General features: G+C 37.3%; 1 protein-coding gene across 17 annotated transcripts in view; it reads right to left on the minus strand.

The window, feature by feature from the left end:
* PMCA (plasma membrane calcium-transporting ATPase 3) overlaps nucleotides 1–13,234 on the minus strand; it is a 1,595,457-nt gene that overhangs the window by 274,591 nt on the left and 1,307,632 nt on the right. For all 17 annotated transcript variants that reach the window (XM_071662674.1, XM_071662681.1, XM_071662678.1 and 14 more), the window contains 4 exons: nucleotides 6,182–6,463; nucleotides 4,427–4,621; nucleotides 4,066–4,272; nucleotides 2,975–3,173 (listed from right to left, as the gene is read on the minus strand). In XM_071662674.1, the coding sequence (XP_071518775.1) occupies nucleotides 2,975–3,173; nucleotides 4,066–4,272; nucleotides 4,427–4,621; nucleotides 6,182–6,463 (883 nt within the window). The remainder of the gene's footprint in view (nucleotides 1–2,974; nucleotides 3,174–4,065; nucleotides 4,273–4,426; nucleotides 4,622–6,181; nucleotides 6,464–13,234) is intronic.

Consider the following 13,234-nt stretch of genomic DNA (forward strand, 5'->3'; position numbering starts at 1 on the left):
ATGTTCCACTTACTAATACACCTCTCTTTTACCCTCTCATTTCTTACTTGATCAACCCTCCTCACACCAAAATACTGTTCTCAAGCACTTCATTTCCAGCACATTTATCCTCTTCCATGCTTTAGCATTTAGTTCCCACAACTCGCAATCCATAGGTCTTCATTAGGCCCATTATACTTTCAAACACACCTACCTTTGAACTCAGATAGTGACACCCCACCTCCATGCACTTCTCAATGCATCAACAACCACTTTCCACTCCCCAGCCCTATGGTTCACTTGCACTCCCACAGTACCAGCCACTGAGCATGTCTACTTTCATGTATCTAAAACTCTCCACTTCCTCCAGTTCTCTTCATTCCCTCTCACACTCATATCAACCTCTCTCTCTCCCCCCAATTAAATCCATAGCATTCCCTTTAAAATTCACATTAACTCTTAACTTCATCCTTTCACATGCTCCCCAGACTTAAACATCAGCATTTACAGTTTCTCAACTAAGTCTGTCACTAAAGCTATGTCATGTGCAAATTGCAATAACTCACTTTCCTGCCCCCACCCACCACCACCACCTCTCCCCATCAATGAGTAGGAGTTGCTGAATGGCAAAGGGTGGACTTGCAGCAAGCTAGGTGACTACCACTGAATGGGTGGCTAGCAAATGGTGAAGGTGCTATTAACCTCAACAGAGGGCCAAGGCTGACAGGATTATCTCTCAAATCACAGAGCAGGCTGACCCTGGGTTGAAAAAAAATATATATATCATGGTACTCATGGAAGTAATGTCTAAAAGAATGATGTCTCTTTGGGCATGAAACAAGTGCATGTAGTTACTGATGAACTGAGGTGGACAAACTATTGGTAGCAAACGTGTGTAAGTTGAGCAAATGTGGACGTGAATGGTGAAGCTAAACAAAAATAACAAACAAAGATTTTTCCATTTCATAACATCTGAAAAACAATAGTGTAACAGATACAGGTGAGTTGATTGTTTTCACTAGTTTATGTTATGTTATGTTATGGTGAGGTGCCTGAGGATTGGCGGAATGCGTGCATAGTGCCATTGTACAAAGGCAAAGGGGATAAGAGTGAGTGCTCAAATTACAGAGGTATAAGTTTGTTGAGTATTCCTGGTAAATTATATGGGAGGGTATTGATTGAGAGGGTGAAGGCATGTACAGAGCATCAGATTGGGGAAGAGCAGTGTGGTTTCAGAAGTGGTAGAGGATGTGTGGATCAGGTGTTTGCTTTGAAGAATGTATGTGAGAAATACTTAGAAAAGCAAATGGATTTGTATGTAGCATTTATGGATCTGGAGAAGGCATATGATAGAGTTGATAGAGATGCTCTGTGGAAGGTATTAAGAATATATGGTGTGGGAGGAAAGTTGTTAGAAGCAGTGAAGAGTTTTTATCGAGGATGTAAGGCATGTGTACGTGTAGGAAGAGAGGAAAGTGACTGGTTTTCAGTGAATGTAGGTTTGCGGCAGGGGTGTGTGATGTCTCCATGGTTGTTTAATTTGTTTATGGATGGGGTTGTTAGGGAGGTAAATGCAAGAGTTTTGGAAAGAGGGGCAAGTATGAAGTCTGTTGGGGATGAGAGAGCTTGGGAAGTGAGTCAGTTGTTGTTCACTGATGATACAGCGCTGGTGGCTGATTCATGTGAGAAACTGCAGAAGCTGGTGACTGAGTTTGGTAAAGTGTGTGGAAGAAGAAAGTTAAGAGTAAATGTGAATAAGAGCAAGGTTATTAGGTACAATAGGGTTGAGGGTCAAGTCAATTGGGAGGTGAGTTTGAATGGAGAAAAACTGGAGGAAGTGAAGTGTTTTAGATATCTGGGAGTGGATCTGGCAGCGGATGGAACCATGGAAGCGGAAGTGGATCATAGGGTGGGGGAGGGGGCGAAAATTCTGGGGGCCTTGAAGAATGTGTGGAAGTCGAGAACATTATCTCGGAAAGCAAAAATGGGTATGTTTGAAGGAATAGTGGTTCCAACAATGTTGTATGGTTGCGAGGCGTGGGCTATGGATAGAGTTGTGCGCAGGAGGATGGATGTGCTGGAAATGAGATGTTTGAGGACAATGTGTGGTGCGAGGTGGTTTGATCGAGTAAGTAACGTAAGGGTAAGAGAGATGTGTGGAAATAAAAAGAGCGTGGTTGAGAGAGCAGAAGAGGGTGTTTTGAAGTGGTTTGGGCACATGGAGAGAATGAGCGAGGAAAGATTGACCAAGAGGATATATGTGTCGGAGGTGGAGGGAACGAGGAGAAGAGGGAGACCAAATTGGAGGTGGAAAGATGGAGTGAAAAAGATTTTGTGTGATCGGGGCCTGAACATGCAGGAGGGTGAAAGGAGGGCAAGGAATAGAGTGAATTGGAGCGATGTGGTATACCGGGGTTGACGTGCTGTCAGTGGATTGAATCAAGGCATGTGAAGCGTCTGGGGTAAACCATGGAAAGCTGTGTAGGTATGTATATTTGCGTGTGTGGACGTATGTATATACATGTGTATGGGGGGGTTTGGGCCATTTCTTTCGTCTCTTTCCTTGCGCTACCTCGCAAACGCGGGAGACAGCGACAAAGTATAATAAAAAATAAATATAAAAAATGTTATTTTTTAAGAAATATTACTCTATCCCCACTAAACGTATTTATCACAGCTTTCAAAACTAACTTCTCGTTATGCTTCCAAAGATATATTATTTGCTATCATTATTTAGACCTGTCATTTCATATATGAAAAAGTTTACTATAATCTGGAAACCTTACATAGTTTATGAATCCAATACTCAAGTATTCAGGCAAATGTTAAAACAGTTCAGATCATGAAATGAAACCAAAGGGTAAATATTCCTATCTCACCCCAAAAGGATGGTAGTGATACATGCATTACTAAAAGAAAAACCAGTAAATTACAAAAATCATAGAAGACAAAGTATCATATTTCAGTAGTAAGACTATACTCTCCCAGTACTCACCATAGAATAACAAAACAAATATAACCAAAATCATGTACACGGCTTGGCCAAGAATATTCTTCATCATAGTTCTTGAGATGAGAGGCTTCGTACGGCCATAAGGTTTACGGAGAAGGAGATCAGGCGTTGGTGCTTCCGTTGCTAATGCCAGGGAAGCCAGAGTGTCCATGATTAGGTTCACCCACAACATTTGTACAGCCTAGTTGGGGGAGGGTTAAAACATAAGAAAGAATGTTGTAAAATTAACCCTTATATTTGCTCCAAAAAAGCAGATACATAAATTAAAGGTCAAGATAAATAAAATCTACATAACATGGGCCTGTTATGTGATTATACAATCACTAAAACAAAACAGAAAAAACAGGAAATGAAAACAGTAAATCTTCAGTTAATATGCCTCCAGCAAGAATTTGTTTGCCACACTGAGTAAAAATGTTTACATGTTGATGTGAAAAGGCAAGTAACTAAAAGCAGATGTGAATTATGGAAATCACAAGCTGAAGCAACAGTCTTTACTCATTGCCTGCTTAAATAGTCAACCAACACTTCAGATATTTTTAATTTACTGGTTGTTCCTCCATATTTTTTGTGGATTGTTTTTTCCCTATCTGAAGGAAACCACAATAATGATCTAGGATCAGATGAAATTGTAGCTATTTGCAAATGGATACTAAGTGAATGGAGACATTGGTTTCACTTGAGAAATTAGTTTAGTATGCAAACTGAGAAAGTGGGAAGCTCTTACATAAGTGTAAAGTTACTGCCTCATTTTAACATAGTGGTGAAACAGTAAGAAGCACTTACATAACTGTGAAGTTATAGTTTCACTTTAACACTCTTTTCATTGGTCAAGGATAATTATGAATGATTTGAGGTAATGTATGAACTTGAATCACCTCCGGAACTAGCAGTGGTGTTGATAATGACAGACAAATATGATAGATTTTACATTTTCTTTATAAGGTGGCATCTCCAATAGGAGTGTTCTAATCAACCAGACTGTCAGTCTAATGACAACCCTGTGTCTGACTGACTATGTGTTTAATATATGAAAACCAAAAGAATGATCTAAGACATCAAAGGGTTATTACCTTGAGAGGGCTATCGTTGATGGCACAGGCACCAACAAACGCTACAACAACAGCAACAACATTTACTGTTAGTTGAAACTGCAGAAACTTGGCAATGGAGTCATATACATTGCGTCCCCACATGACAGCCTTGACAATTGAGGTAAAGTTGTCATCTGTCAGGATGATATCTGATGCTTCTTTAGCAACATCAGTACCAGCAATGCCCTGTAAGCACAAGTAAAAAACATACAGCCATTAAGTCAGAGAAAATAATTAAGAAAAATTATATAAAAATATTTATACTGAATCTACTATACAAGAAGTATGATCATCAATCTCATATCAGAGATCTATAAAAACAATTTCTCTACTCCCATACCATAGCAAAACCAACATCAGCCATCTTTAGGGCAGGGCCATCATTGGTACCATCGCCTGTTACAGCTACCACTTCTCTATTGGCACTACGTTTACTTTCTATGATACCCTTCACCAATGTGTATTTATCTGTTGGTGATGAGCGGGCCAAAACACGCAGGTTCATCCATACTTTGTCCATTAAATGTTGCTGGATCTGGAAGCAAGAAAGTTATAATGAGTACTCTGATCATATATAATGAATCTTAATAACTTTTATAAACTATTCCTTCCACTTACAAAAGTTTTTTATGAATGTTCATCATTTCCTGTGTTGGTCAGGGAGTGCCAAGGACAGAAGAAATAGACTCATTTCCTAACATCCACACTCTTGTCATTTATAATGCATTGAAAACACAATCCTCTTTACAAAACCAGGTCCCACAAATCTTTCTGTGGTTTCCTGCAACCACTTAATGCAACTTAGTTTAGCCCACTGAGAGCATAACATCCCCTGTATAAAACATCATTCAAATTTGCTCATCGCTTGCATCTCCTTCATGTTCAGGCCCTAAAACTGCATAGAATCACTCCATCCTTCCACTTCCTCCTCGATTTCCCTCTTTCCCTCCACTTTTGACATGTATACCCTCTTAACCTCTCCATACATATGTCCAAACCATTTCAGCTCTCATTCATACTCCTCTTACTACCAAACCACTCTCTTTACCATACATTTCTTACTTGATCTACCCTCTTCAGTCCACAAATATTCCATGTCTAACGCATCCACCCTCTTCTTTACATTTTTGCCTATAGACCATGCCATATATCAATACAGCACCGACAAGACTACTTTACCAACAAACATACTCATCTCTGCCCTGAAAGACAAAGACCTCTTTTATTCCTCAATGCACCCTCATCCACCCTATAGATCACTTCATCTCCCACAGCTCCATTCTCTGAAATATCCACTCCCAGGTATCTGAAACACTCCAAGTACCCTCCATTTAAACTTACACTCTAACTAATTTTTCACACTTCACTACTATACCTAACAACTTTTCTTTTATTCACATTTACTCTAAACTTTCTCCAAACTCAGTCACCAGCTTCTGCAGTTTCACACTCAAACCTGCCATTAGTACTATCAGCAAATAAATAAAAACTCACCCCAAGACCCTACCCCTACCCCCAACAGACTGCACACCTGTTCCTGTCTCTAGGACTCTTGTATTCACCTCCCTAAAGTTAGTATACATAACTTCATATCTGGTCACCTCCATTCATGAACCTAATTGAAACAAAAAGCTCTCAATCACTAACATTATACATCCCATTCAAAACAAATTCATCTACTATTTGGACTTCCATTATAATCACCACATTTGCTTAACTACTGTATACTGCATATAGTTTCTTCCTCTTTTAGAATAGTACCTAAACTTTGGATAGTAGACTTCATGAGTTTTTAAAATTTCTAGTGCTATATCATTAGACAAAAATATTCTCATTATAAATACACTCTTTACTCTGTCAATTTATTGATTTTACAATTGAATCTTATGTATACTGTATTTGGTATCAACTTACACACTAGCAACTTAGTTATGGCCTTAAAAAGTTTATTCTGTCCCTTCATCCAAATTTCAACCTTTTTCAGATGCAAGATGAATTAATTTTTCTTTCAGGATAAACATATTCACTTCACTTGTACTTTTCAATGATAAGTAATCACATAAAGTATACATCTATCTCAGAAAAAGGAACTTACTTTGCCTGATGCATCTCTAATTCTTCTATTGAATTCTTTTCCTTCTAAGATGAGACTGTTGTCACCAGGTTTGAGAATACCACACTTAGAAGCAATAGAGCGTGCAGTATTGATATTGTCACCAGTAACCATACGGACGGTGATGCCCGCCCTCTGGCACTTGTGGATTGCATCAGGCACCTCAGGTCGCACTGGATCTTCAATACCCAATACACAGAGACATGTCAAGTTGCTGATAATATTATCTTCATCATCCCAGTTAGGCTCACTTTCAAAATGCACCTATAAGAAACAGAGACAAAGGAAATGAATATCATCCATATCTGTACTAAATGAGGTTTGGTCCACTTAAAACATGATGTTCCATGGATGACTTTCCTCCAAACAATGATATTTTCCTGAAACTTTCAGAGATGCACCATCTATATTTTTGGCATCAATCTGAGCTTGTTTAGCTCTATCATGTATGAACCAAATGCAAGTTTCACACTTCTACGATGTGGCTATCCTGATCTGAAATTGCAGAAGTGATGCCTTTTGAGACTGAATACAGTCACTCAACCTACACAAACTTAGATTTACTGTATAATGAATTACACAATGTCTTAAAAACATATACTCACATCTTAACAAATAAATGTTGCTATCTAACCTAATTTATCAATCTCTAGCACTTGCATAAGGAATATTTCCATAAGCTTTTGCTTTTTCAACAATTTTTTTTCACTTACTAAATACCATCAGAGTAGTTGGAGTCTCTAAAAGCACCTGTATACATAATAAGAGTATATTTCATGTAAGTTACATAACTGGCAATATCAATTCCATGGGAAGTCTCTGCAAGTGCCATGTTTACTGAAAACAAGTTTGCAAATCTGACACCTTATGAATTATTATCTAACAACATAACCACAAGTCATAGCAGCAGTATTGTGATTAGAAATGATTACTCAATCTGATGCTGGCCATTCACAGTTCTCATCAAGATAAAGTAACAACTGGCAGCCAACATAACCCTTCTCTGTAACCACATACCCACAACTCATTTCATCACCTTAGTAAAGATTTCAAAGGACAGTTATACAGTAGCAGAGTTCTGATAAGAAAAGTAGAATGCAAACATACTGCTCCGAGACAGACTGTCGTGAAAGTTTCCCACAGTCATGTCTAAGGAAGTGATGAGCATTACTGATTCAGGCAGGAAGGACGAGACATAGCCTAGTTCCTCTTTATTCTCTGCAAGTGCCATGTTGACTAAAAGCAAGTCTGCAAATATGACACCTTATGAATGTTTATATAACCACATAAGCACTAGCCATAACAGCAATATTGTGATAAGAAATAGTTGCTTAGTCTGATGCTGGCCAATCAGAGTTCTCACCAAGATAAAGTGAAAACTAGCAGCCAACATAACCCTTCTCTATAGTTACATATCCACAACTCATTTCATCACCTTAGCAAAGATTTCAAAGGACAATAATAAAGTAACAGTTCTGATAAGATGAGTAAAATGTGAACATATTACTCTTGAGACAGAATATCATGCAAGCTTTCCCACAAACATCTCTTAAAAAAGTGTTGAGCATTCCTGATTTAGACAGAAAGGATAAGACAGAGCCTGGTTCCTTTTTGCGGCCTGAGTCTTACTCAGGCAGATATAAGAGGAGCAATTTTCCTTGAGCATTCATCTCCATATACTGTTGCACAGTGCGGATGCTGACTGGTTATAGCTGTTAACTGGATATATGCCTCACAAAACTACCAAAGACTCTCCCAGTATACAGAAATTTTGATACTTCAGATAGTGATGATAGGGTAGGAAATGCAGATTCTTGTTTCTCCCTGGGATAACAGAGTTAGGCAAGTACTATGAGAATGAGGCAATGAATAGTTAAATACAGTAATGAAAGAAAGAAAGCTAACTAATGTAGATATCTAAAACTGATACAAAAAGCAAGAATGGATTCAGGGAAGGTCATAAAGGGAAGAATGGAGAATGACGATGTGGAAAAAGGGACAGAGGATATGTAAAAAGGCTGGACTAATAGAAACAGAACAATGAGAAATATGGTGAAGAGTAATGTCATCACAAGCAAAAACCATTCTATAACAGATATGCAAACTGACTTGGCAAGTAATTTCAAAAACCAGAAAATGTAAAACAATACACATTACTAAACAGTGACAATGAAAAACAGACTAGCATTGATAGAGAAACATAATTTAATTAGGAATGATCCACGAAAAATATCTAACGTTAATGTACAAAGCCTACCAACTGTCAATACCAGAATCAAGACAAATCTATTAATGGGTATATGCAAATGAAATTCTGAAAAGAAATGTGAAACACGGGCAGTATGTAAATCAACCATCGGAATGCTAAATGTAGTAATCTATAAACCAACCTAAACTAAGATGAAGGAGTTCAATGTGATACTAATGAAAACAAGAATTGCTGAATATATCAACAACCAGATGCACAATGGAAAAATGTTAGATTGCAATATGGAAGTAATTACAGATTCAAACAAGAGGAAAATGCACATGAAAGAGAATAATGAAATTAAATAATGAACTTATACGAGGTTTTCAACCTAATATGAATTAAAACTAAGATGTCCTATCTACTTTCATGACCAGAGAAAAGAACAAAAAATACAATACTGCACCATTCAGGGAAGGTGACATTTATATAAATGACCCCAAAAGAATGTGTCAAATGTTAAGTAACCAATACAAGTCAGTGTTTTGTACAAAACAGCATCATTAAACTGATGATGAATATTTACTGCTTATGATGGACATGCATTCACAGATATTATCATATCAGAAGGGGACATAATCAAAAGAACTGATCAACTTAAAGTAAACTCAGCCCCAAAGACAGAAGGACCTCTTACAAAGCTGCTGAGACCAATCAAGCATAGAAGATGCACACAAAATGGCACATGTAAGACCAACACAGGAAGAAGATCTAAATTCCTGCTGAATCAATACAGAACAATCAGCCTTACTTTTCATCTCATCAAAGTATTTGGGAGAGTAACAAAAAAAAAAAAAACATAATGGAACATCTTTTTTTGAACAGACTCCTACACAAAGGACAGGATGGATTTGTTTCCGGTAAAAGAATACACACACAGTTACTTGCTCTTTATAATGCCATATACAAAACATTCATTGATAAATGGGAAAATAATGGAAAATTTTCCTGATTTTGCAAAGGTATTCGAGAAAGTGAATTATGGAGTATTACTATACAAACTGGCAAGACAAATTATAGAAGGAAAACAGAGAAATGGATAACAGGATTTTTCACCAAAATTAAGTTCAAAGTACTGAAGTTGTAAAGGAGACATGTCTGAGGAGCAAGATGTACTATCAGGGGTACCTCAAGGAATGGTACTGGCCAGAAAACTTTTTGTAATTATGATCTCTGACACAGATAAGGGAGATTAATTATTGGCATACATTTTGCAGATGATATTATAGTAAATAAAGCAGTGGGGTAGAGTGGAAGATTAAAAAAGATAAAGATTTGGATATTATCTTCATCAGAAAGGCAGATGAGACTTTCATGAAATTTAATGAGGAGAAATTTGAACAAAAAAGTCAGAGGAAAAAAATATTTCTGCACTTACATCCAGAGCTTTTACAGGAAAAGAAACATACAGTGAAGTAAACTACAAAAATTTGGAAATCATTGACAGGTAACAACTTTATGGAACATATTTAAAAAGACAATGCTTTTTTGGCAGTTTTTTAAGCTAAATAAATCGTGAAGTGATACTGAAAACATTTGCAGAAGAGGTAAAGGTCATGAAGGGAGTGAAAAGCATTAAGGACTGCACCACCCTACAAGACCTTGACAAACTCCAAATCTGGTCTGATACATGGCTGATAAAGTTCAGCCCGAGAAAATGTAAGGAAATGAGGATGGGTCATTGTGAAAGAAGGCCTTGATATGACTATCATTTAGCAAGAAACAAGCTGCAGGAATCTGTGTGAGAAAAAGACTTGGGAGAGGACACTGCTCCAAGCCTGCTGCCAGAGTCCCATCTAATGAAAAGAGTTAAGAGCAAATGTTTGCTAGAAAATATTAAAAAAAAAAAAAAAAAAATTAGTTCAAGGATAAGAAATTATTCAGAAAGCTATTCACATACTTAAGGCCAAAACTAAAATATGCTTCTCAAGTATGGTAACAGGATCTGAAGAAGAATGAGGAATTAACAGAAAAAGTTCAAAGGAGAGCAACAAATATGGTAGCAGAATTAAGGCCAGAGTTACAGGGAAAGGATGGGGACTTTAAATTTGCCCATCTTGGAAGAAAGAAGAGTGAAGGGTAACCTGATCACGATGTAAAGAAGGACTTTTAATGTACAAAAGGTGTGGATGAATGAAATACAATGACTGAAGACATGGGTAATGCAGAGAGCATACATAAATTTAAGATGTATAATATAGAGAATGTTCAAGAGATGGGTAAAGCACAAATACATAAATCAAAAAAATTATTGGTGGAAATGTCGTCTGTATTCACATGAGGTAAACTTGAATACTCTTTTTGTATGGTCACTAGGACAGCAGACTGAATTACATAAGATAAGAGAGAATACTGAAGCACTTCACAAGCAAAATAATGGATTAGAGACTATGTAGTTGGAAGGCAGCCAACGACCCTCCTGTATGTTCAGGCCCCGATCACTCAAAATCTTTTTCACTCCATCCTTCCACCTCCAATTTGGTCTCCCACTTCTTCTTCCCTGCACCTCTGACACATACATCCTCTTTGTCATTCTTTCCTCACTCATTCTCTCCATGTGTCCAAACCATTTCAACACACCCTCTCCTGCTCTCTCAACCACACTCTTTTTATTACCACTTAATCGCCATCTCCCACATTAGCAAGGTAGTGCAAAGAAACAGAGGAGGACTGGCCCAACCCACCCACATACACATATATATATATATATATATATATATACATATATATATATATATATAGATAAACACCAACACATGCACATATACACACATACACACTTCAACATACACATACATAGACATATGCATATACATACACATGTACATATCTATAAATTACAATTCCAAAGAAAACAGATTCTTCCTTTACATGAATATTTGTATTACCCATTTTTTTCAGATATATCAGAATAAGCAATATAACAAGGCTGTGTAAGAAAAAAAATTCAATCAAACTGTCAAGTACATTTTCAAAGATTAGAACAGAAGACACCATCCAACATCAAATAGTTAGACAGTAATGTTAAGAAGACCTTAAAAGAACTGAAGTTCTGGACAACAGATCTGTCTACTGTCTGTTTTCTCACAGCAAAAATAAAGGTATGGATAATTCACTAGAAAGCAAGATCTGGTCTCAATCTAGAATATAAATTGAATGAAATATCATGCAGTATCTGTACAGTACAATTTCCAAAGATAAGAGATTCTTCCTTTCCATGAATATCTGTATTACACATGTTTTCAGATATACCAAAATAAGCAACAAGGCTGTGCCAAAAAAAAAATTAATCAACCTGTCAAGCATGTCTTCCAAATATTTCTAATCTTTTTGTATCAAAAACAGCCATCTGACTTGTTGCCATAATACTTATTGGGATACCTAAAGAAAAAAAGAAAACCTGCTCAAGACTGAAATGCTCGTCAGCTACAAGTTTCGCAAATTCGTCCACATACTCGGCAGCTCCATGGTTTGCAGACCACTTTTCTCCGCATACTTTATTCATGGAAATTCCATGACGCTTCTTGAATCTTTGAAGCCATTTTTCACTATAGTCACGCTCATGTTGTAATCTAAGCTCTTTATGGAAAAACCTAGCTGGGTCCATTATCATGCTACCTGACAAGTCCACTCCATCATTCAGACACTGTCAAAACCATTACATCATCACTCGATCGTGCTCAGTACTCTCACCATCTTTCATAGTTTTTCTAATCATCATTTCCTTCTATGCTGTCTGCATAGAATTTCAATATTTTCTCCCTTTGCCTCTTTATATCATAAACAGTTGATAAACCAATACTGTAGATGTCACATAGCTTACACATCGAAACACCACAGTCTATTTTTTTTCAACGGTTCCACTTTATCTTGGATCAATATGGACTGGTGTTTATGTATGACACCACGACTGACACTCTCATATGTCTTTGAAGCCATAGCTAGGGTTAAATTTATGCAAAATAAGCTAAGAATCTCACTGGCTGCCCAGTAAACTAGTCTGGTGGCTGCGGTAATTTCAAGTTCCCTCATGTAATTTAGTCTGGACTAAAGGAGGTGCCAAACCATCAGTTGCTGGAAATTTGGTGGTGTACCTGTACAAAAATGCTGTTAACAATAAGCTGTATAATGCCCAGTGAGAGATGTGAAGCTGAAAGCTTCCTCAGTGGTTTCAGAAGGATGAAGAACTTTCTCCAGTCAACTACGTTAAAAAGCAGACTATTTGATTTGGAAATAATGCACTCCACCACGATTTCTGGACCAACACAAAATCCATCAGGGGACAATTTAGAAATGGTGCTGAATGCTCCATGGTTCCCTCTCTAATGAGTCATTTTGTTTGAGATGAAGGCAATATATATTTGTACAACTGATGGCTAGTATGACAGTAAAGAAAAAAAATCTGACAAAAATATAACTTTTTTACATCATTTGTCTGATATGTTCAATCAATTTGTTTGGTATATTCAATCATAATGCTACTGATGAGGAAGCTCTCTTTCACTCACCCTTTTTAGTTGATCCACAAATCACCAAAACCTCTGTTTGGCTAATGGGGATCACTCTCAGCTAAACAGTGACTGCCACCAGGTTCCCATCAACCCAGCTGTTCCCAATTCACAGACCATAGTACCAATCCAAGGCAGGTACAAATGGTACTGAAGGAGGAGGACAGCCAAGAAAAAAAAATTGCTCAAGGGAGAAAAAGGAAAAATTGCTGAAGCTTGGAGAAAAAGTTCTTGGACATGACCTGGCTCAAAAATATTTTATTTGCTACCTACAAAGAA

Source organism: Panulirus ornatus, chromosome 6 (assembly GCF_036320965.1).
Source record: "Panulirus ornatus isolate Po-2019 chromosome 6, ASM3632096v1, whole genome shotgun sequence".
Lineage (NCBI taxonomy): Eukaryota > Metazoa > Arthropoda > Malacostraca > Decapoda > Palinuridae > Panulirus > Panulirus ornatus.